Source organism: Aythya fuligula, chromosome 5, assembly GCF_009819795.1.
Source record: "Aythya fuligula isolate bAytFul2 chromosome 5, bAytFul2.pri, whole genome shotgun sequence".
In the NCBI taxonomy this organism is placed as follows: Eukaryota; Metazoa; Chordata; class Aves; order Anseriformes; family Anatidae; genus Aythya; species Aythya fuligula.
Genome location: NC_045563.1, coordinates 39,204,566 through 39,230,436, shown reverse-complemented (window position 1 = coordinate 39,230,436; position 25,871 = coordinate 39,204,566). Strand labels below are relative to the sequence as shown.

At 34.5% G+C, this 25,871-nt stretch overlaps 1 protein-coding gene across 8 annotated transcripts in view; it reads left to right on the top strand.

Moving 5' to 3' along the window:
- RYR3 (ryanodine receptor 3) overlaps positions 1 to 25,871 on the top strand; it is a 218,861-nt gene that overhangs the window by 110,034 nt on the left and 82,956 nt on the right. For 6 of the 8 annotated variants that reach the window (XM_032189404.1, XM_032189406.1, XM_032189401.1 and 3 more), the window contains 9 exons: positions 520 to 622; positions 4,370 to 4,507; positions 11,098 to 11,371; positions 13,082 to 13,196; positions 16,764 to 16,896; positions 17,989 to 18,092; positions 20,031 to 20,166; positions 23,929 to 24,109; positions 24,578 to 24,683. In XM_032189404.1, coding sequence (XP_032045295.1) covers positions 520 to 622; positions 4,370 to 4,507; positions 11,098 to 11,371; positions 13,082 to 13,196; positions 16,764 to 16,896; positions 17,989 to 18,092; positions 20,031 to 20,166; positions 23,929 to 24,109; positions 24,578 to 24,683 — 1,290 coding nt within the window. The remainder of the gene's footprint in view (positions 1 to 519; positions 623 to 4,369; positions 4,508 to 11,097; positions 11,372 to 13,081; positions 13,197 to 16,763; positions 16,897 to 17,988; positions 18,093 to 20,030; positions 20,167 to 23,928; positions 24,110 to 24,577; positions 24,684 to 25,871) is intronic. The other 2 variants (XM_032189403.1, XM_032189400.1) reach the window with 1 other exon arrangement.

The window sequence follows — 25,871 nt, the reverse complement described above, 5'->3', positions numbered from 1 at the left end:
AATCAAAAGTGAATTAGAGATAAAATTTATTAAGATGCCACAAAATACAGAATTTCAAAATGCTTATACTTGTACTCAGAACTCAAACTCCAGGCCAAAGTTGGCTTAGGATTTCTCAAATGTATGGAAAATTTGAACATTGTCATCCAATGCTGAGGAGCTGAGATTCAGCCAGAGCTACAAGAAGAAGAAAACATGATAGTTTTAGTTGCTGTGTTGTACCAACTTGAAGTTAGTGTTGTGTTGACACCACTATGTTGGAAATGTTTAGTCTTTTCTATCTATATAATCTATATTATATATCTCTATATAATAGAGAATATTTTTATTATTAAGGATAGCTATATATTTACATTAGTCTTAATTAAAACTTACAAAGGAACATTGCTTTAGTATTTCCATGAGGTGTGTTAGAAATTTATATTTTATGCTAATTTTATTATAAACATGTAAAGTATAGCTAGGAAGCCTCTATTCAGCCTATTTCATTACCTTAAATATGTTTTAATTCCCTTAAAGATTAATATGCTGCTGAATTTTCAACTGGGAGAGGATTGTCCCTGTCCAGAGGAGATTCGGGATGAGCTGTACGACTTCCATGATGATCTTCTAATTCACTGTGGTGAGTGACAAGATGTACTTTTGTTTGTCTTTTTAACACTTGTCATCAAAAAAGATCAGATCAATTATAAAAAACAAACAAACAAACAATTTTTGTATGTGTTAGATTTATTACTGTTTACATGGTGATTTTCCTGACAGACTTTCAGTGCATGTTACCAAAAATACAGGAAACCTGTATATTTAAGTTTCATTGTTAAGTATCTATTAAATGTTTTCTGGTGTAGTTTTATTTATATATTGATTTTGGACTCAATTAGCAATAATAAAAGTCATCCAAATAAGAAGGTTGGGTTACCTTAAAAGATTTTTATAGGCATGTGTATATATATAAAAACAGATAAGATATTGAAAGGGCATTATGATTGTGAAGTTTAGAACTAGCAAATTTAATAAAAGACAGTAGATGGAGGGTGATGCTGCTGCTTTAGGTGCTGCTGTTTCCTGGTGTATACATAACTGTGATGGTGAATCATTATAAAACACTTTTGCACTGCAGATGCACTGTGAAATGCCTGTTTTCTCCACCAGTGACTGAATCTGAATTTCCTTTTAAGTATACTCAAGAGTGTACTAAATCAAATATACTTTGTGGGTTATAGAATCGCATGTGCATTAAAGAATCACATTATATTCAATACCAAAAATTTTTTAAGTCTCTTGAGATCTTAGTCTAATCAAGGCAATCATGGAAGTACTAGTCCATTACTAGCATTTAGCAACATCAGCCAGTTGTTACTGCTCGTTCCCAATAATTAGGCAGTTAAAACTGATACACACAGACTTTTTCCTTTCTGCTCCCTTAGTGTTACAGTTACTCTACCAGTGCCTTTCTTGGCCCTATGGTTGATGACATAAATCTAGTTCAAGAAGGGAACAGAATCATTAAAATGAATTGACAGCATCTCAAGTTTTTCACCAGGATAATACCATAATAATGGTTATAATAAACCATGGTAATGGTTTCTTTCCCCTTCCTTGGTTTGCTTGAGGCCACTTTTTAAATGTATGCTAATACACTCTGTTAGTTCATTCTTCACAGGTTATCCCTAAAATCAGTTTTACCCAGTTCATAGAATTACGTTATTCTAGTGACCAGTAATTAACAGTTTGTGATTTCTGTTTGTATCCTTGATTATGTGCTTGTATTGTTAAGGCTTCTGCTATGATCTTGTGCTTGTCTTTCTGGGTATCCTGGTAAAATCTCCAGCAACCTTCACAGTACCAAGCTGTGATTCCATGATTCCTATTACCATTTTTCAACTACCTTAGAACCCAACCTAAGATGGGTCAGTGGGTTGTGTTTCATTAACTTGTTTAGGAGGATACTGTGTGGGTTTGTATTAAGTCCTTAAAATCGAGTTTTATATCTGTAAGGCTAGCTACTACATTCTAGGTAGAATTTAGATTGGTTTAATGCAATTTGTTCTTGACAATCCTGTGTTGATTGTCATTCATCCTTTATTCTAAGTGCATGATAAAAACTTTTGTTCTTTCTGGCATTTTTTTCCAAGCATTAAAGTGAATAGTTCATATCCTCCTGGCTACTCTTCATTCTTCACAATACCTTCACAAATATGTGATCTTTATTGTTCAGTCACTCAGCAGTTGAGCTCATCTCTGTTTTTCAAAGGTTACCTGGCATCTCAGAGTTCTCTGAGTGCTCCAAGATGAAGACTATAGAGACCTCAGCTTAGTTGGAAATATCTTACTCTGTAACATATTTGTTATATTGAAGTCTCATTGCTGATATTACCATTGAGTTACTTTAGCTCCTGGTCACTCTTCATCTTTTCAGAAGGTGAAACCCTAGAACCCTAGTGATTAAGGATTGATGTTTGGGGGGAGGGTATTTATTTATTTAGCTATATATTTATTTATTTATTTTATCATGTACTCTTGTTTATTGCATTATTAATTTGTATGTTGACTGAGATAGAGAATTGAAGATAGAGAAAACAGTCTCATAATTAAAACATTTTAATGATCCTCTGGATCCTAAACAAAGTCATATTCATTACTTTGTACAAATTTAGCATAGGTGGTCACCACAAATAAATGCCCTTCATAATCTGTCCTGACAGTTCTGAAAATCAGTACTAAGCAATGTAAGCTGCAGATCAAACTGAGTTGTGCTTGGAATATATAAACAGCTTTTTAATACTAAGTATACTTTGGAATCTAAATGGAAAAATATGTATGCAATCAAGTAATTAAAGGCTGCCTCATAATGAATATACACAAATACTCTGAATTAAAGTTACTAAGGCAGCCTGAATCCTAGCACATCCAAACTGTGAGTGCTTAGTGTTGCCAGCAAAATAATAATTCTCATCATATTTCTTGTGTGTAATTTCTTGACTGAAAACAAAACAACATAAAGCAGATTTTATTGCATAATATCAAACTGACACTTGTCTGTTTCATGTGCTGGGTTGGAACTATATGTTCCAGTGCACAGACCTCTGCCACTTGAATTAAGTGATTAGTGAATAACAATGGTTATTAGGTCAGCTTCTGAACACAGCTCTAAGAAGATGGAGCATGAATGACATCTGGTCTGGAGAGGTGAATGAGACCATGCCTCCTCTGCTCTGCCACTGTCTTAACTCATCATCTGAGTGTATTTCTTCTTGTCTGTTCATTTCAGATTTTCAGGAGTTATCCTCTCAGTTCCTTTCGCTTCCAGGGCCTAGGTTAGGTTTTTCGGTGCTAGTCTCTTGCATTACTTAATATCCTTTTCTTCTTTCTCTTCTGTCTCCTTACTGGCTACACTTCCCGTTCTTACTCCTTCTGGACACGAACTGTATGTAGCTTTTCATTTAGCTATTCATTTTGCCAAGCCAGCCTTACTTTTCTCATTCCTCAAAGTCCTTATATCATCTTACATTTCAGCTTCTGGTTCTCTCGTTCTCTCCTACTGCCTCTGAATTTTTTCTTCCTAGTCACTTGTTCAGTAATTTAAAACTCTTTGTTAGCTGCTAGAAGCATGCTTTCTCCAAACGGATACCACATTTCAGTTGTTTTTTCTTTTCTTAGTTTCTTTTTGTAATACGAGTTATACCCTCCTAAATTAAATCTTTTTCCTCTTGTCCAGCTTGTACCTCTTTAGTATCTGGAAATCTTTTCTTTTTCTCAGTGCTAAGAATCACTCTTACTTTGACCAACAGCCAAACAGCAAAAACTTCGATTTGAGCTTTGCCCAATCAGTTCTGGTCTGAACGGAACCTGCTTAGACGTTCTGTTCTATTGCTCATAACACATGTGGTATCTGATCATCACTAAGAGGTGTAAAAGATCTGAAAAAAGGTTTGAATAGTTATGAAGCAATGTATTGAACTGTAGGAAACTATTTGTAGAACTGCATCCCTTCAGATACATCTCTTTATTTGTTTTAATGAAAAATTTTATAACTAGTGTTATCTACGAACTTCTGCCTTCTTCCAGTTTTAATTTCAGATAATATATTTATGTATGACTGCTAAATATCTCAACTGAAAAGTTGTACTATATTGTAGGATATAATTGTTTATTTATTTCATACTGCAGAATATAAGCTAGAGAATCACATATTTAATCAAATGTGACTTTGAGTCATATTGCCACCTATTTGGCACTTAAAACATTATTTTTTCCTGTGTGAAATTTGCTGGTTAAAAGGTTGTCCTGTAGATATTTTGGGGTAGTTTACATATTGAAGGAGTTCATCTTCAAAGGTTAAGGTTTGTTTCTGATCATTTTTATTAAGGTATTCCACTAGAAGAGGAAGAAGAGGAAGAGGAAGATTCTACCTTGACTGGCAAACTCCGTTCGTTAATATACAAAATCAAAGGTCCACCAAAAGCAGAAAAAGTAGAGCCTAGAGAAGAAGAAGAGAAATCACCTAGTAAGTTTTCTTTCTATGTGCATACTTCTGTGATGCAAGTGTTAGACTGGTTATGTGATTAGCATCAGTTCACTTTCTAATAAAACTAGAGAATGTTCTGAAGAGAGAGACTTAGTACTTACTCAGTAGCAAGATACATGTCACAAAATGTTTTTCCACTTCCTGTTCTTTATAATAGGAAGGGACAACTTACACCATGTAAGGTTTTGGTTTGAGTTCAAAAATGTGGTATAGAATTTATGGCCTTACATGAAGTAAAAGTTATACCCATTTGCTTCTACTGTAGAAATCTATTGTAATTAAGGTAGTGCTGAAATGATTGTTGAAATCATTTGTTGAAATGCAAGATTGAAGTTCTAGAGCATAGGCAGCATAACTTGGAATATTGTGACTTCTTTGCTGAAGACTTGTACTACTCAAAAGGGTGGTATTTCTATATCAGGACAGCAGTAGCTGACCAACAGTTCGTAGCTGGAAAACTTACCTTCTTGCTGTTCCACATCACATTTATGGTAACACAGTGAAGTTACAGTGATAAATCACATCGCCAGAATTTCCTAGTGGTCCAGACAGAAGTTCCATTACCTCAAACTCTTCTGTGGGTTCTTATGCTCTGTATCCATGCTACTCCTCTGCTCTAATGCTTCTTTAAAAACTCAGCATATGGTTTCTGTGCTCTTATTTTTTAGTTCCTTCTCTTTTTATGCTTTTGTATTAGTAAGTAATAGCTGTAGAGTATATCTGTAATGGAAAACAAACTTGTAATACTGTTTTATAACTCCTTCCTGATTTTATCAGTATTATTCTATTTAGAACTTTATGATATTTTTTTTCAAACTTCTTAATATTTTTGTTGTAGGAAACAAACAAACACTACTGAAACCCTTTTTTTCTTATGTATGTTTGCACTTATATTACTACTTTTCAGCGGTATAAATGAAGGGATTTTAAGAACGAAACTAAAACCTATAATTCTGATATCTAAATAAATATTACTGAATAATATTACTGAATAAGAGACAATAATAATAGTATTAGGAATGTTCCAGCAGAGTCAATATTAATGAATGGGTTAAAAGACTAATGGTCATAGATCTACTTCTGTGGCATTAATGTGTATAGTTCTACTAAGGTGAAGAATTTCTTAGTTGGTTAAACAAATTAAGGAATAATGCATGTATGTTACTTAAGTAATTGATAACTCCGTGCAGTCATTTTAGTGATGGAAAGCTGAAAATAGACTATTTCATTTATTACTGGTGTCTCAAAGATACATTGTTTTTAATTAAAGGAAGTGTTAAAATAAGAAAATGTTACAGATACCTTTCTGCTAATGTTTGTTACAAGAGTTAATTCAACCTCTTTCCTGTTTGAGAGCAAAATAGTTTTTGTTTTGTTTTGTTTCAAGTGGCAGATGAATGCCCTACACTTTGAAGTTATCTCAAGTTCTGTATGTTTCACTGGAATATCAATTTGGTGTTGTTATTTCATCTCTGCAATAATTCGTGTTGCATTTTGAAAATATATCATTCTTTTGTCTCTGTTTCCTCTAACAAATTATTTACTGTGAATGGCTCTGTTGCTGGCAGAGAAAAATTAGCAGTAAAAGAAAGTGAGTATATTCCTTCCTACTGCTGCTACGTCTTAGGGTAATGTATGCACAGAAACACTGTGAAACACTTGGAATCAGAGACTTTTTATTCTGAACAGTATTTCTTTATATGCACATACTCATGCCCTATTCCCTAACGCAAGAGCGGTGTTTGTGGTCTAAATAGGCAAGATAGCTCTTAGCTTGCAATTCATCTTAACCATCTGCCTGAGCATTTTGAGTCTCATTGATCAGCTCATCTGGCTTTTGTTCCCATGCATTGCCCCTGGTGAGTTTGATGTATAGTAAGAATATCTATGTCTTCTTTTGGTTTTGCTGTCATACATTTAGGGGGTTTCAGTGCTTCCCTTAGTAGTAACTACATGTGGTGATTAATGAGGTAAAAAGCCAAATTCGTCCAGGCTTTCCTTTAGAACATATTTTTTCACTGTGCTTGCTCCTTGCCTTTATGAATCAAGATTATTATTTTTTTTGCCAGCTCTAAGTTTCTATAATACTTTCCAATGAATATCGTGTGCAGAACTGTGCAAGTGACTAGAGGTCGCTCTTCTAACCAACAGTGGTAGAAAGTGCTCGTCTTGTACTTGCAGTTTGTTCAGTTTGGCAATAGGTCTTTGTGCATGCCTGGAACCATTAATTCAATTTCAGACAATTGTTCCATCAAGAGTTGTGTGTCATTAGATAACAAAGCTGTTTTATAACTCAGGATACCTCTTATGTGATCTGCCTGTTCTGTGAAAGTATACGTTCTGTTCTGAAAGCGTATTTTGGTCTGCTATGCTTGACAGTAGGTCGCAAATACATTAAATTTTATAATAATCTTATGTGCTGTGTGAAAAAGCTTTTTATTATCCAGCAGTGTTTTCTCTTTAAGGACCTACTTAAAGTACTTAAGTAGGACCTACTTTGTATCTGCAAAGAGTCATTTCTTCTTCAGGATTCATGCAAATTCAGTTGTTGTGAATCAGAAAGCATTCACTTCTAAAGCCTAGGGATACCCGGTGTTTGGTCTCTGAAACAAGCTAGAACTTGGAGAATGAACAACATATTAGTGTTGATTATGATGACAGGACTTTGTAATTGTTAATATATAATTTAGTTAAGTCATTTCTGTGGAGGACTCATCAAGGTTCCTTCAAAGATCATTAAGGAACTGCATTTTCTTGTTAAAAATGGGGAAACCTTTAACAATTTTTAGCTTGTTATCTATGTCACCATGCCCAGTACTTGGCTTGCTCCTAACTTCTGTCTGCTGCCCTTCATCTCCTTCCCCAAGCCAGAGGCTTGTGGTTTGATAAAAGGAATAGAATGCCTTGCAGAAATGATTAAGGAAGGGTTTTTTATTTAAGATAGTAGGTGATAGTAGGTGCTTTTTAGTTTTCTGCAGGTAGGAATATAGGTCAATAGTGATCTTGTTCATGGGTTTTTGGAAATAGAAACTGTGACTGTCAAGCTCATTTAACCATGGCTCTTCAGGTGCCTCTAGTTTAGGGATGGTATCTGGTATTATAATATTAATTTTTCATGTAGGACCATATATTCTGAATGTGTATATTTGATTACCAGTCTTAGAACAGAAATCAGGAAGTAGTATTCACTGGCTTGAAAAAATGCCTAAGTTTATTTCCCGTGTTAAAACAATGAGGATCTTAGTGTGGATATATGAGAATGCTTGTGTGAAAAGGTTAAGTCTTTGTTGAATAATATTCACAGCTTGCTCAAGAAAAAAAGGAAGATGCAGTGGTAGATTAAGTTGAAGAGCCATACAGTGTGTCCTTTGAGACTTTGTCCCTTAGAGTGCTGCTTACACTGAAAGCACAGAATATTAACTTACTAGTTGTTACTTAAAATATTCTTCCCACTGGCTGTTAGCTCCATTTTTTGTTGCTTGTTTCTTAAACTTTAGTTAGAGCACATTTGATAACAGTACAGCACATTTATAATTTATTAGTAGTCAAAAAGCATACCAGACTCTTGCTGACTGTCATTGAGAGGATGCTAAAGTCATCACTTCTGATTCTTTCTTTACTATTCTCATGTTTTGATTGAGTTGCAGAAGATCTTTTTCCTGAAGAGCAATGAAGAAAGACCCTCTCAATTTCAGTGTAAGGCAAAAGATGTTAGAAAGGATTAGAAGGAAGAAAACCACTAATCACTGCCACAAACTAATACATCTGATTAGAAAAAAGACTCTAAGACAACTGAAAAAAAGCCTAAAATAAGATACATAGAAGGCATAAGAACAGCATAGGAATAATTAGATTCTTATTTCCTGAGGTTTTTAACTCTAATACCTCTTAAATGATTAATATAAAGTTTTTGTTAAATTTTGCAATTATTTCTGGCTTTCTTCTTCGCATGATTTCAGCTGGAAGTCCTGAGAGCATACTGCTTTTCTTAAACTTTTGGGAAGTGTATGTAAGTGTATGGAGATGTAAGTGTATGTAAGTGTATGTAAGTGTATGTAAGATGTAAGTGTATGTAAGATGTAAGTGTATGGAGATGCAGCTTGGGAATTCTCTAGTTTTAGGTAACAGAAGCTGAAAAGTTCTGTGCCTTTAAGAAGTGTTTGGGTAAATTAATCCTAGGAATGAGCCTTAGAGACCTTGAGCTAGAAGCACTATTCATACACTAGAGTTGTCGGAGTTCAAGAACCATTTGGACAACACTCTCAGACCTGAGTTTTTTTGGTGATCTTTTGGGAACCCAGAAGTTGGATTTGATGATCCTTGTGAGTCCCTTCCAACTTGGATATTCTATGATTCTATGAATATGATTGGTAAGACCAACTGTTAAGATTCAGATCCTATAAATCAATACCTTCTTTCAAACATTGACAAGGACAGGCAGGAACAGAACAATTAGATATGATATTTACTACTTTTATGTTGTTCCGGTCTCCAGTTACCTTCAGCTCAGGAAGCTTCCTGTCTAAAGTAGTTTGTCTTTTTAGATCCCCATTCCATTGTTCTGACAAATATGTGTGTAGTTTCCACAGCGCAAATGTGAACTTTTAGCACCTGCCACATCTTTGGCAGGGAATTTCAGGGTTCTTTCATCCATTATGTGAAGAACTACCTTAATTTTTGGCTTAGATCATGTCTTGTGAAGGGCTTTGTTTGATGGACTCTTCTTGTGTTGGACAAAAAGGTGAGTACTGGACCCGAACTACATGTCAAATTCAAGATGTAACTAAATAATGGATTAACAGAATGGCATGTTGTACTGTGCTTTAACTATTCACTTCTTTATAAATACTGGGGTTTGATTTGATTATTTTTTTTCTTGGGGGGACAGAAAGTGAATTTGAGCTGATATTTTTATGGATCTATTGCCAGAACTCAGGTCTGTTAAGAACTCATTGTACTGTTAATAAATTAAGACTGTTTTCCCACTTGATTTTATTTACAGTGACTTTTTCAGTTATTTTAATTACTGTTTTATTGCCAGCTTCCAGTCTTTGTTAGTTCTGCTTTTTTTTTTCTTTCTTTCTGACATTCAATTAATTGAAAAGTTATTGGAAAGCATTAGTTATTCCAGGGAAGAAGAGTTTAGTGCAAAAATTAGAGAGGAGACTATGCCATAGCACTGAAGGAAAAAGCTGATTAAAGAAGTTATACAACGTTTTCAAAAAGAACTTGTTTAATTTCATTCATAAACTGCCCCTAATAATAGAGCTGTATTAATGAAATAGAGAATCCATCCCCACAGAAAAAGCCTGTTTTTTAAAACAAAATGTAAGAACTAATGGCTGTTTTCTATAAATACATCATTAAGTAAATTGTAAGAGAGAACTGGCAAGTGAAAATATATCCTGATCCATTTGGTCTAAATAATGAGCATTTATTAGAACAATGACTGGGATATTTGTTTAGTTTTTAGGTAAAGTTCTTGAACTCAGGGCTTAGAAAATTTGTTTAAACAGTCATTGAATATGTGACATGTACAACACAGAACTGCTCCAAGCAATATGCATTGTGTACTTCCAAACAATACAATTTTTTAGAGAATGTATTACCAAGTGGTAGTGACTTTTCCAAAATAGATGGGTAACACAGATTAAATTCCCTATTTTAAATCAGTTTGCTTCTCCGGTTCCTTAGTGTGTATGCCACATCGCACAGTTTTGAGATGTTCCCAGGTAGGACATCATCCTCTTTGAAGATAATAGAGAATCCTTGTTTGAACAACAAAGTAGCTAAACATTCATTGAATGAACAAATAGCAAAAGCTGCTAAAGTCAACCTGTCTTGTCCCTGAATTGGATATTTGATTATTAAAAGAGAAGGAAACTATCTCATCCTCCTTTCTGGTAGTTTTTTAAGTTTAGAACAGACTTTTTAATCCCCTCTGGCAAAACTAATTAGCAAGCTCAGCCCACATTCGTAAATATTTCTGGTATAGTTGGAATCATACTTGCCAGCTGATAAACTCTCAATAAACTAGATAAACTCTTCAATAAACTGAAAACTTAAAGATTAATTTCTGTATTCCAAACTTAAATTTATATTCATCAAAAATATGATGTTTCTTTGACATTTTAAAATTACATTAAAGTCATTCCTGATGAAAAGGTTTTTGCATTAGAAAAAGCTCTTCAATTACTTCTATTTTATAAATTTTAATGTAGAAATGAAGGGCAAATTAAAACGTTAAATTTAGTATTTCACTCACAAGGATAATTCTCAGGGTCCTACTGAGCCAAGAAGTTTTCATTGCTAACAATGCTGAATTGAATTTACTTGAACAATAAGTAGAAATTTATTGTTTTCCATCTCTCAGGAACATCACACTTACCTTGAAAGATCCAAGAATTATTTTTCCAGTTGAAAATTACGTTCTGTCTGCTAATGTTCTTTTGCTTTCTTACAACTGTTTTCTTTTGCCTTGTTGTCTGCTATTTTACTGTAATACATGTTTTTGACTTTTTTTTGTGGTTGTAAAGTCTAGTAACATTTTCTGTATTTTATTCTTTTAGCTACACTGAAGGAACTCATATCCCAGACTATGGTACGCTGGTCTCAGGAAGATCAGATTCAAGATCCAGAATTAGTTCGGATTATGTATACCCTCCTTCGTAGGCAATATGACAGCATTGGTGAGCTACTTCAAGCTCTGAGGAAAGCATACACCATTAGTGCTGCCTCTGTGAAGGATACAATTAATCTGCTTGCTGCACTGGGCCAGATTCGCTCACTTCTCAGTGTCAGAATGGGAAAAGAGGAGGAATTGCTAATGATTAATGGATTAGGGTATGGAATTAACATCATTTTATTTTTGAGTAATTCTTTCTGTTATATTAGTAAATCCTTCTACTTAAGATCCTAAATGAAAATTAGTACAGTACTGAAATGCAGATGTGTATTAAATATTTCAATTTTTGGTGGAAATTTCCAGTATGGCTCCAATTGATCTCTCTATGAGTATTATGTGTCTTTTTTTTTTTTTTTTCTTCCTTTTTTCTTCAAGGTGTATTTTTACCTAAAAAAACAGTATTATTTTTACAACACTGAAGCCTAATGAGTATTTTTCAGATGTTTTGCTGAAGCTTTGTAAATATACATGTTTTAGCATAGATGATTTACATCTGTATTGCTGTCAATACCACACCCTTCCCAAATTTAAAGCTGACATTAATGTTGCATGCATATGTGAATAGACTTGCTGCTGTCTTTCGAAGTGACAAGTTTGTACGAGTAGCTAGGTAGAACCAGCAAAGCGTTGTCGTGATCTGAAAGATTTCAAGCTGGTTAGTATTTATTATGTGATATCAATGATAACTTAAAGTATTTGTACAAGACTGCTTATATTATTCTTTATAATGTTAGAATTATAAGACATTGACTTTGTGTAATCCCTGTTGATACCAGATTATGTTATGAGATTACCTTTGTTAAATGCCAGTAGTTTTGTACATGCCTGAATGTTTTATTACTCCTTGTGAGTAATTGTAATTGCAGGATTAGGCCAATTAATTTTGGAAGTAAAAAATAATAATAATAATAATAATTTTAAATGATATATTTAAAAGAGAGAAAGTACCTAGTTGTAAGATTACCTATGTTTGTTTTGTGACCCAGTACAATTTGTCCTTCATCAAGAACATTGAACAGTTTCTTTCCTTTACAGTGGTTGTAAGGAACCTTGCTACTTTGCTGTAAAAATCACAAACAAGAGTCTCTTCAGCAAGTTGAGCAATTTGTAAAAACAGTTTATTAATTAGTATGGGACAGTGTTGAATAATTTGTTCTCAATGCTGAGTTAGTGAAATTGGTGAGAATTCTAGGAGGGATAAAGGGTAAATTTTAGAAATTTTAGAAATCCTTGTATCCCCTAAGAAAACACATAAACTGTGTTCTGGATTGTGAAACCAATATAGAGGTTCCAGAATATGTTGAAAGGTGGGCAGAGTGAAAATTATAAAATATTCCTGTTATTTAAGAGAACATTATGCCATGTTTAATACTCTTCTAGATAGTTCTAATTTTTGGAAATATCAATGAAAAACATTTAATATCCTTTAAAATTAAGTCGCTTTAGTATCTTCTACTTTATGAACTGATAAAATTAATTGTGGTGTTTCTGCAGAGATGAAATTAGATTTAGATTTATTGATCCCCATTCTCTACTTACAAAGTAATTGAATATATTCTTTTACACTTAGATCTTAACAAGGTATGTTTTTTTTCTTTAAAGAGAACAGATGGTAAGAGCAATTTAAAAATGAAGAAAAATGTCATTTTGAAATAATTGAAGTGTTTAGGTTCTTGTTACATAGAATTCATGACAATTAGAGGAATGACAGCATGTTTAAATGTGAAGCATTTATTTGTCAGATGTTTTTGTGTTACACTGAAATCTGAGAATTTAAAATCATATTGTGACAATGAATGCATATGTCTGAAATCTCTAATAGATGAAAATAGTATTTCTTGAAAATGTTGCCTTTTCTCCCACTTCAGGGATATAATGAACAACAAGGTGTTTTATCAGCATCCTAACTTAATGAGAGTCTTGGGCATGCATGAGACAGTTATGGATGTGATGGTGAATGTGCTTGGAGGAGATAAGTCTCAGGTAATTTCACTGTAATTTTATTACAGTGAATTTTATTAGTTTTGCATCTTGTACCTTTGGGAAAGTGTAAAAAATATGTTAGAGAAAGCTAAGATAAATAGATAAATCTCCTTATATGTAAGATTTTGCTTGTACAGTTCAAAATATTGATTAATGTTAAAAATTGAACAGTTCTTACAGTAGTAGAGGGACTGTCATTCTAGGACTTAATTTTTAAAAAGTGAGAGAGAGGTAATAGGTATTTTGTCTTTGAATTGTTCCTTAAAAGTTTGTGTTTTTTTTAAGTTTTAAATTAAGTATATATGTTATGTGCGTATATGAGAGGCTTAGCTCTGCTATGAAAATAGTCCTCTTCATCTTAGATAAAGAGTTGTTAACAATAAACTGTATAATAAATTAACTTAGAGCAACTTTATTTTGAATGCTTAAATTCAAATACTTGAGCTGTAATTTTCCTGCAAAATCGTGTTTTGTCTTTTCTTAGTGTTATGTTTGAATACCTGTATGTTATTTTAAAGGTAGAATGGCATAAATATTTTGAGAAGCATAACTGAACATTCCTCCAGCTACCCAAGGAAAGTTAGAAATGAATTGGGCTTATCTTCTCCTTCCTTATGCCTGATGTTTTAATGCTAATGCCACCCTCCCCAAAACAGGGGTCTCCTCTTCTCCAAATACTGCTTACCTTTTTTTTTTTTCTTTTTTTTTTTTGTACGGCCAGGCATACAATTATTTATAACCTGATAAATACTTGTGTGTAGGTGTCACAACCTTCTGTTTTCGCTACAGTTTGTACATAAATTCCGAAGTGATAAAACCAACCAAACAAACAAACAACCAAAAAATAAACCACTGTTCCTTCTGTTTCTACTAAAGAATGTTATCACAGAGAATTTTTATAATACAAAAATACATCATAGAAGTTACCATGATACTTTTCATGAGGAATGTAGACCTAGAAAATTAGTTGTTAACCTGGTATCATTTAATGAGTCTGGCCACCCAAAATATCCTATTTTATATCCCTATCTCTATAAACTGTTTGGGGAATCCAAAACTTCACTTATTGAACTGGGCTTGGCACAGGAGTAGAAATCGTATCAAGAAATATGAATATGAAATAGGGTGTGTTTAGAATTTCATCTATTCCAGTCTCACGGTGCCTCATTTTCTCCTTAAGAGTGGAAACTTGTAGATACCCACCATTCAGAACCCTTTTTTTTTTTTTTTTAATGGAAATGGAGGGTTATAGTCATATTATGGAATAACACAGCAAGGCTTATTAATGGAGTTTTGCACACCATTAACACAGATTTTAGATATTGCGATGGGGAGAATTCACAGAGCAAACCATTGGACAAGGAACTGTACAGGCAGAGAAGTGTTGTTTCTGAGTTCCAAATGTGAAATATCTTCCATACGACCCTCGCAGGGAGAACGCTGCTTTTTAAAATGATTGCCATATGCTGTCTGTTGATCTCCTGCTGGCATGCTTATCTTCTAAGCGTGTATAGAAGTCTCACTTGAAAGGTTGTTCACTTAGGAACAGGTAGTCATTAAACTGGAATAGGTACATGCCTCTGTATGCTGGGGATCTTTTACTGTCCCAGGTAAGGTGTCCTTAAGAAGAAAGGAGTAGGGCCAGAAACAGTGTGCATGCCTTGGTCAGTTCTGGTTTTATATACTCAATTGAAATTCTGCAGGCTTTTGTCCAATGACTTGCTTATGTACAGTTAAGGAATAGTGGTGGCATCAGACATTAAGACATTGCTCTTTGTGCTCTCAGTTGAGTTTCTCACAACTCTGTTGTTAATTATCTTTCAAAGAGCAATGCCCTTTTTGACTCTCAAAATGAAAACATTTTACTTCAAAATTACTTCTTACTGATTTGGAAAATTTCAAATTCCATTTTTGTATCAATACCTGTTAATAATAAAGAATTTCTAAAATGACAATTTTTTGACATTGTGGCTCTTACTGTAATTTTGTAAACAAGGTTATGTCACACATTCTGCTTAGTTTAAAACCCCTTTAAATTATGGGAGTGGAAGCTTTGCTGAATGTTTTCAGGAATGAACGAATGTTTTTCATTCATTTTCTTCTGTCATACATTTAAAAACAGAAATCATGTCTATTGCTTCTTTTACATAGTAGCACCTTCATGACTAAAATTTAAAAGTTAGCTGCACAAAAAACAAAACAAAACAAAAAAAAACTGTATCAAACTATGGTTAATCAACTCAAGTCTATGGAAGTTAGGAAATGCACCTGATGTCTTGAATAGATAATACATTATCATATAACTTTTAATTAATATAATCATTTTTTCCCCACAAAACTGTTGTCTCAGTTGAAAAGGCTGCATTAGAATGAATTAGAGTTGTTCTGTAAAGGAGGCAATATTTATTATACTTTGTAAAAGTAATATAAGTAATATTATTTGTAGTTACAAGGTATTAAGTGAAGGAGGTAGGATGTCAGAGGAAGAAAAAACATGGTATTTTGATTAAAGTGCTTGAATATCACATTGAATCTCACAGAATATAGAATTTTATAGAATTTTATAGAATCTTATAGAATATTACATTCTAGAATTTTATATTTTATATTACATTCTAGAATTTTATAGAATATTACAGAGTGTGTGTGTGTATATATGTATATATAATACATTTCTATTTTTGCCTGATGAGTGCTGGTCAGATTATTTCAAAAAGAATTCTCCTGGGTGGTCATTAATTTTCTGCCTAATTTTCTGTGCATCCTTAGGATGCAGATTTGCAATGGTGCTTGACACTTTAAGTGCCATATAATGGTAAATGTAATACATCTGGTAGGATAACCTTAAAAGAAACATCAAAAGTCTCTCCCAAGATTTTTGATCTTGTTCTTTCATCTCCTTTCAGTAAAATGTGATACTGGCATAAGTTTTTCATGTCAGAAGATGTTATGACTAATTGCAGTTTGTGAAATGTTCATTTGGGTATGCTACAGATTAAATTATTTTATTTTCAGAAGAGAAATCCTTTGCGTGTAATGCACAGCAAGGAAAATGTCTTTAAAAAAAATTGCACAGCAAAAATAAAATATTAATGTATGTTATTAGGCGTATGCATTGAGAAATGTAGAAGTCTTGTAGAAACCTTTTTTAAAAGACCGTGTATTCTCATTGTAATGAATATGTTTGGATAAACTAAGGTTCTTATTCTGCTGTGACCTAATATTTTTTGGTTGAGCTTGTTACCATAATGTTGTTTATGTATAACCACATTTGCAAGTCTGCAGATTGCTTTGTTTGAGAGTTGAGAAATAGCTCTCAGTTTTTCTTCATTATGTCCCCTAGAGTCCCCTGTAAAATGATTTTTCAACATTCTAAACCCAATGGCCTAATGAACGCAAAAGTTAAAAAGAAATGCAGGTCCTTTCTTAAATTAGAACAAGAGCAACCATCAACTGCTTGTCACCTTGGTAACTTCACTATACTTTCCTTATTAGGGATGCAGGAAGAAGAACTGGAACAGATTGGTAATTAACATATTTCACTGGTTTGTCAACTTTCTTCTTCAGCAGATCGCTTTTCCTAAGATGGTGGCAAGCTGTTGTCGATTCCTGTGCTACTTCTGTCGAATTAGTCGTCAAAACCAAAAAGCCATGTTTGAGCATCTTAGTTACTTACTGGAAAACAGCAGCGTTGGGCTGGGTATGTCATATAGCTGTAACAGTTAAAACCAAGACAAAGAAGGGAATGTGCTAGTCTGCCATCTAATTTGTATAGCAAGTTGAACTGTGTGCTGAAGCCTCTCTTACATTTTCACATTTTTCTTTCATCTTTATATGTCTGTTAATTATATTTGAAACAGAGTAGTTTAATATGTTTTTTAAAATATCTTGAAAGATTTAGGATGAAATCCATGCTGTTTGACATTTTTTTCCATCCAATATAATTGCAATTGGAAATCTAATATTAATTTAACCCTCTGGCAAGGGTCAGTTTCATCTGGGCATCCATACAAGTTACTTTTTATTTTTTGTTGTTGTTTCCCTTCCCTCTAAATCTTGGTCCACTGATGTGAATTTCATATTTTTCCTTTGGAATAGGTGTTTGATTTTAAAATGTGGATGTGCTAGATTTTGTAGCTCAAGAAAATTTCTCTTGGCTAGGTAGATGGCCTTTAACAATAAGGTATATCAAGACAAGATAGCTTGTGATTTCACAGTGTTTTAGCTATTTTTAGTTATTTTTATATTTATTTTTAGTTATATATATTTATTTTATTTTTAGTTATTTTTTTGTTTTTAGCTATAGCATGATTGCTATTTCCATCCCTACATTTGCCCATATAAAACACAGAAAATGGAATAAGAATGAAAGAATGAAAACAGGCAATGCTGAAGTTTGAAAATTTATATTTTAGCTGAATATAGGCATATTATAAGTCTTGAATTGGTATGGTTGTACAATTTCTTAGAGTTATGTAGCTGGAATGTTGCTCTGCTAGATAAATAGTTGTATATATTTTTTTCTAGTTCTCTATGTTGTTAATACTGATTTCTTTATCTGCATTTAAAAGAAGCATAGTTCTTCATGTTTGTGGATATGGATGCCAAGACAGAAAAGAATTTCAGTATTTATTTTAACATTATTTGAAAGTTAACCATGTTCTTCATTGAAGAACAGCCTTACAACATACTGTTAATATGTTTAGATTCTATTGTGATTGCTGCCATCTGCTGCATGACTGTGATTACTGCAAACTGAATTTAATTTTTGTACATTAACATTCTTCTGCAGCATTTCCTTCAATGAGAGGTTCAACACCACTAGATGTTGCAGCAGCCTCCGTAATGGACAACAATGAGCTTGCACTAGCACTGGAAGAGCCAGATCTGGATAAAGTAAGTGATCACTCTAACCTACTTATTCAACAGTGTACTTGTAGTAGAAGGGAAAAGGGCAAGTCTGATCACAGTAATTTTTGAATATGATCTTTTAAGAAATAGTTGCTCTAGGAATGTGCTGTCTTAGGATGAGGTTTACTGAGCAGTATTTTCCTTGCTTTGGCTCTGTACCCTGCTTTGGCTTTATACTTGGTGGGAATCACAACAAGAGAGAACAAGAAGGTGTTTTTCTGTCTTCTGTATCCTTTCACTATTATTATCAGCTAGAAAGAATAACAATAAAAAAGGCATGAAACAGGAGAAAGACATGTCAGGAAACATTGTCTGGGGAAGAGCAAATTCAGGTGAAGTAAGAGGAGAAGGTGAAGTCTTATGGCTTAAATAAATCAGAGATTGATGGGGAAAACAGAAGTAAAATAGTAGGTTAGATACATGAAGAAAGGAAGTTGGAATAGGATATTTGGTTTAGCTGCAGCAGTAAATTGAATCCAGGATCTAGATTTATTCCTAACCGTTCACAGTGGTTAGGAATAAAGGGAAATTTAAGGAGAAGAGGGATGAAGTAGGAATAGCGGGTAAAAAGATACAAAAAATGGCATAAAGTTCTCTGTATACCTGGGAAGGAGAACAAAACAGTAGATGGAAGGTGGATACAAAGTCAGAAGAAAAGGAATGCAGGGAAGGGAAGGGATATGTTCTAACACAGCAGTGAGAAACAGAAGCCAGAAGGCAGAGTTTAATATGATAGTTTGGCAGAGGTAAAGCCTTTGTGGAGTATGGGGGTAGATGAGGGTAGAAGTGGGTGAAGAATGGTTGTGGTGGTGTTTGTATTCAGCATATACATTGGGAAAGGCAAAGGTTAGAAAATGGAAATAAATGGACATATGATGGGGATAGTTCAGAGAAGATCGGGACAGGAATATGAATAGAAAGGGTGTGAGAGCACAGGAATATGCTAATTTGATAAAGATAACATTGAGAACAATTCCCAGTTTTTTTATCATTTGCAAACTTGCTAAAGGTGCCCTCCATTCTGTTGTTAATGAAATATTAACAGTATTGACCCCAGGATACACCGTTAGTGACTGGAGCACCAGCATTGACTGTCATATTTTCAAGGAAAGTAATATTAGGCAAATCAGTGAATTACCTATTTCAAAACCTATTTGAGGACTAAAATCATGCTCAAATGTTATCTTTATGTATTTTAAATAAAAACAAAGATCTCATCTGTGCAGTTACCTGAAAATTTCCTTTTAAATGGTTGAGAAAGTGTTTCATTCATGTTTCAGAAATTCAGCTTACTATAATTAATGACATTTGTAATTTCTCAGTGATTTGTCATGCTTAAAGATATTCTTCTTGATAAGAAATGCTATATTGGGTATTTGTGTATTACCAAAAATTTTAATCTTTATGGTTCTCCAGACACTTAACTGTTCACTGATATTGAGCAATCTCCTGAAAATTTTAATTATTTGCATATGTATTAGAATTGGATTTACAGTAGGTAAGCTTCCGATGCAACATTTACTTTGCTGTTGTAGCAAATTATTCATACATAGCTATTTATGTGATTTTGAAGTTGTTAGTATTTTTAACTGTTGTTTAAAAAGTGTAAAAAAGATCTGAATATTTAATTCCTTAGTATTTTATTTTACTTTTTACTTTCCAGATTAAACCTTTTTCATGTTGTTCTGTTGCTGTGTCATGATATAGTTTGGTAGTTTCAGAAATAAAGAGTGTTTGGCTTTTTTGTCATTATCAAAAGCAAGAACTAGAAACTGACTGATGCAATATTGAGCTATGTTGGTAGTTTCTCAGATGAAACACCGCATATTAAAACCATGTTATTTAAAAAAAAATCATGCATCGGCAGTATTTTTAGAAATTTATTTCCACATACATGAATAAATAATTGCTTTTATATTGTAGGTTGTTACTTATTTGGCTGGTTGTGGCCTGCAGAGTTGTCCAGTATTGCTAGCTAAAGGATATCCAGACATTGGATGGAATCCAATAGAGGGTGAACGTTACCTGTCATTCTTAAGATTTGCAGTTTTTGTTAACAGTAAGTATAATTTCTTGGCATTCTATAAAAAGGGTTTCTTAAAATTACTTTCCTGTACATAAGAATGTGTTAATGGATGAAGAGAGGATAACGCATACCATTCTCATTGCAAACAACAGGTAATTATTATATGCTGTTTATTAATTTTATTTTTTTTTGAATCTTCAAAGTTATAGTTACTTTTTCGTTATTCCTTTTGCAATTTTTATTATTGATTTGAGTATCTTATTAAGGTAGCAAATGAAGTTAGGAATTCTATCAATAAGTAAACTGTGTATAGAGTAAATTGCAGTATTTTAGGTCAGACCGTGATATATCTGAAAACATAACCAGTTGGCTCTGATTTTAGAACTTTCTTGGCCACTAAGCCACCGGGAGAATTAGAGGTTTTTAATTAAGCTATTTTGCATTTTTATTTGCATTTTTTTAATTAAGCTATTTTGCATATATAAGGCAATTTTCCAATAGAGCACTGGCTTATGTAGTTTTCTGAGGTATCAGGTTCTAAAGCATCTAGTAAAAAACAAAATCTGTGCAAAGTCAGGAGTTGTGTTTGTTCAAGATCATACCTGTGAAAATACAAAACTGAAATATTTGAAGTGCTTAGCTGCTTCTTCCAAAACCTCCCTATCCCAGTTATCTCATCTATTGTTACCTTCCTTTGACTCTGACTTCATAGAATCATAGAATGGCCTGGGTTGAAAAGTACCTTAAAGATCATCTAGTTTCAACCCCCCTGCTCTGGGCAAGGTTGCCAACCACTAGAGCAGGCTGCCCAGAGCCACATCCAGCCTGGCCTTGAATGCCTCCATGGATGGGGCATCCACACCTCTTTGGGCAACCTGTTCAGTGCCTCACCACCCTCTGAATGAAAAACTTTCTCCTAATATCTACCTAATATCTACCTAAATCTCCCCTGCATTAGTTTAAAACCATTCCCTCTTGTCCTATCACTACCAACACATGTAAACAGGCATTCCCCCTCCTGTTTATACACTCCCTTTAAGTACTGGAAGGCTGCAATGAGGTCTCCCCGGAGCCTTCTCTTCTCCAAGCTAAACAAGCCCAGTTCCCTCAACCTTTCTTCATAGCAGGGGTACTCAGCCCTCTGATCACCATAGTGGCCCTCCTCTGGACCCGTTTGAAGAGCTCCACATCCTTCTTGTGCTGGTGGCCCCAGGCCTACATGCAGTATTCCAGGTGGAGTCTTACAAGAGCAGAGCAGAGGGGGACAATCACCTCCCTCTCCCTGCTGGCCACCCTTATTTTAATGCAACCCAGGACATAGCTGGCTTTCCGGGCTGCAAGCATGGACTGCTGGCTCACATCCAGCTTCTCTTCCATCAGGACCCCCAAGTCCTTCTCTGCAGGGCCACTCTCAAGTTCTTATTCTCCCAGTCTATATAAATACCTGGGATTGCCTCAGCCCAAGTGCAACACCTTGCACTTGGCCTTGTTGAACCTCATTAGGTTCTCATTGGCCCACTTCTCCAGTCTGTCCAGGTCCCTCTGGGTGGTGCCCCTTCTCTCTATTGTATCGACTGTACTGCTCATCTTGGTGTCATCTGCAAACTTGCTGAGGATTCTGTCATCTATGTCGTTGATAAAGATGTTGAAGAGCACCAGACCCAAGACCGACCCCTAAGGGACACCACTTGTGATTGGCCTCCACCCAAACATAGAACCATTGACCATAACCCTTTGGCTGCAACCAGCCAACCAACTCTTTATCCACCTAACAGTCCATACCTCTCTTCAAATCCATACCTCTCCAATTTAGAGAGAAGAATGTGGTGAGGGACCATATCAAAGGCTTTGACTTCCTGATGGCCCTGTTATTCATAGCTAAAAAACGCAGTTTCTAATCCCATTTTTTAGTGTGTGTTTAGGATACAAAATTTAATTCAGTATAAACTGGATACTAAAGTTTATGTGCTGGGATATTATTGTAGCTTGTAAGTAAAATACTGATACTGATGATCTGTGGGATAAAGCTACTGACATCCCAAGTTCAGTGACTGAACTCTTTCCTTTCCTGTGTTTTCTTCCTATATGTCCCATTAATCTCATCTCATCCCACAGATTATTTTTATAAGGTGCGCACTGTGAATTTTCTAAATGTTTGCATTCAACCATGAGCTGAGCATATTTTTTTTCACTGGGTCACAACCTATGTGCCTTTCCTGAATTTATATAACAGATAACCTACTTTCTTCCCTTTTGAACTATACATACGTTTTTCCACACAAAGCTTATTTTAATGTGTTTTTTGCGTATAGAGAAGATGAAGTATTCAATTTCAGGCTTTAAACAACAAGAAGAGTATTTAACCAACATGTAAGGATGCAGTAGAATGGAGATTTTACCCCTAGATAGATTTAATCTAAAATATGAGTTATTCTTTAGTTATACTGAGAAGATTCAACTCTAAAATGAGTGTTCCACTGATGAAGTACCAAGGCCAGAATGTTAAGCAACATTTTTTTGTTTTAGCTGGCCCACTTAAAATCAAATAATTCTTGTCCTGTGTTAGGTCTGGCTGGAATGGATTTAACTTTCTTCATAGGAGTCCGTAAAGTGCTGAAACACTGTTGATAAATTACACATGTTCTGGCTATTGCTGAACAGTATTTGCACAGTGTGACGGCTTTCTCGATTTTTTCCCACTCTGTCCCCTTCCTCGCCCCCAGCAAGTACGTTCAGGCTGGGCTAGAAGTTAGCAGTGGACACATAGCCATGAGAGCTGACCCAAACAGATATTCCATATCATATGACATTGTGCTCAGCAATAAAAGCTCAGGGAAAGGATTAGGACAAGGGAGATGTTCATGGTCATTGTGTTTGTCTTTCCATACAACCATTACGTGTTCTGGGGCCCTGCTTTCCAGGAACTGGCTAAATATTTTATGCCACGCTTCACTGCCTATGTGAAGTGGTGAATAAATTCATCTTTTTGCTTTGCTTGCATGCACAGCTTTTGCTTTTCTGCTAAACTGTTGTTATCTCAACCCATGAGTTGTCTCACCTTCCTTCTGGCTTCTCCCTCTCCTGCAGGGGATGGGAGTGAACAAGAGGTTGGGTGGTTGTTGGCTGGGGTCAACACCCCCCCACACCTTCCCTTCACCTGTCCAATTGCTGGATTATTGCCTGCAGTCACCCTTTATACAAGAAGCTAAAGTGAATTTTATTCAATGTGTGTGGTATCATGAACTTCAGTAAGAAGTACATTTCTCTGTCTGTGTGTCAGGAGCGCTGCTTACAAGATATTTCCTAAAGCCATGAATGAATTTATTCAAAATATACCTGTCTGTAAATGGAGTCCATCAAAAACTGTCTCATCATCATTTGTACAGGTTGCCCAGGAATAGAAAACTGCCACTTTCAGTGGCATTCTCACTTGTCGGTATTATATGTTTGGGTTACTTTCTAGTCCATTTTGTGCAAAAGAACCTATCACAATATTTAACTCTAGGAGGAAGTAGTCTTTGGCACAAAAAGTAAATTAACCTTCTGAAGTGAAACTTCTAGACTGAGTGTAGTAAAACTTTGGCAAGGCATGTCTATAGTGTCACTTTTAAACCTAGGTATCCTTTGGTAAAGCACTTCTCATGCTGCCAAAATGATAGATTTTTGCTTTTAGAAATAAGATTGAAGATTTATTTTATATTTTGTAAAATTCAGAGGAAAATAGTCTCCTTCTGACTAAAGGATACCTTTCAGGAGAAAATATGTATTATGCTACGACTTTATTTTGGTCTTCAGGTGAAAGTGTTGAAGAAAATGCAAGTGTTGTTGTCAAGCTCCTTATTCGACGACCAGAGTGCTTTGGACCAGACCTTAGAGGAGAAGGAGGAAATGGTTTACTGGCAGCTATGCAAGAAGCTATCAGAATCTCAGAGAATCCTTCTCGTGACCTTCCCTCACAAGGATATAAGAGAGAAGGGTAAGTAAACGTGAATGCATGTTTGGAAAATGATGATTTAATAGCTGGTTTAATCTCACCAGAGCTATATAGATAATAGACCCTATTGGGTAAGTCATTATACAAACCCAGAACATTAGAGATTCACACCCTCAAACAGTTGTCATGTGGAATTTGTGAAATACGATAATGTAGAATAAGAGTTATGGAAGAGAAGAAGCCTGAAGGACAAAGCAAATAAGAAGTCTGTTACAGAATGAAGCTAAGATAATGGTAAAGTGAAAGAGGAAGACAGAAGGGTGATATGAAGTAGTTATTACTGTTCAATTGTTTCCTAACTCTAAGGATTAAAAAAAAAAATTGTAGTCTGTAGCTAGAGGAAATGGTTGTATCTGATTTATAGTCTCTGGATCATGGATCTAGCTCCAGAGAGGAGCTATAAACTTGGATTAGCAAAAATAATCACTGGTATTACTGATTGTCTTTTAGTGATGAGGAGGAGGAAGAGGAGGAGATTGTGCACATGGGCAATGCAATCATGTCATTTTACTCAGCTCTCATAGATTTACTTGGACGCTGTGCACCAGAAATGCATGTAAGTTCATTCTGTCACTTGTTCAGAAAATGTGGGAGATTTGTAAACAGAACTGTATGTGTCTAACTAAAATAGTCTCTATTCAAAGGCTTTCTACTATCAGGAGGTATGCTTTATTACATTTTTCACTGTATCTATACAGTTGTGTTCCCTGCCAACTGTTCATAAAGAATCACTGACTTTTGATTCCTAGTGTTCTGTTATTTATGTAAGATTTGGGATTTTTGTATGATTAAAGCCAAAATGAACTACTAGTGGTACACATTTACACTGCCAATAAAATTTCTGAAGCTGGCCCTTTACTGTCCTCTAGAAAGCCACAAAAGTAATTTTCATAACAGTGTGATGCAGAGCTTCATTCTTGTGTACTGTTGAAATATGGTATTAACACTACATGAATACATAGAAAAATAAGTGAAATAACACTTTTGAATGTGTAATGCCTGTAAAATAGCCACATATAAAACTTGGTGTTAAAGTGACTTTTACTTGCCACTATTTAAAATGCTTTAGTAGCACACATCCAGATCAAAGTGCCATATTTATGTGTCTCAGTACAACAAAAAGCAAGAGATTTGACTTGTAACCTCCATACTTAAAATTACCAAAGCTATTAGCTTTACTACCTGTAAATTGTATCTAGCTGTATATTGCTAGTTTCATGTTAAGAAAATTACTGGAAGAGGTTTTCAGAGAGACAGATTGTGAATATGTAAGTTCTGCTAGAAGGTAAAACAAGTTGGTCACCCCATTATTGTTAATTCCTTTTGTGATTTTTACTGCATAAAAATAATAGGAAAATGTGTAGATACATCTGACAGGTTTGCATTTGTTCATAGTATAAAAAGGCAAGCTGAAAAGCTATCACTGAATATTCTGTAAGTAACTTGAGTCTTTCAGAAATTTTTGCTTTCAGCACTTCGTCTGATTGATCCTTGGAAAGCTTAGCCATGTAGCTGTTTGTTTGTTTGTTTTATTAGGAATTTATAGCATCAATAAATTATCCATTTATGATACCAAAATTAGGAATGATGAAAAAGTAGGATAAGCTTAAAATCAGCATTCCTTTATAGTGCTGTGATAGATTGGATTTCTATGATTTTTTTTTGTAGTGTTTTGGAAACACTATAGTGTTTCCAAAAAACATGCTAATATCAGTATTTTTTTTTTTGTTATTATTTTTTTTTC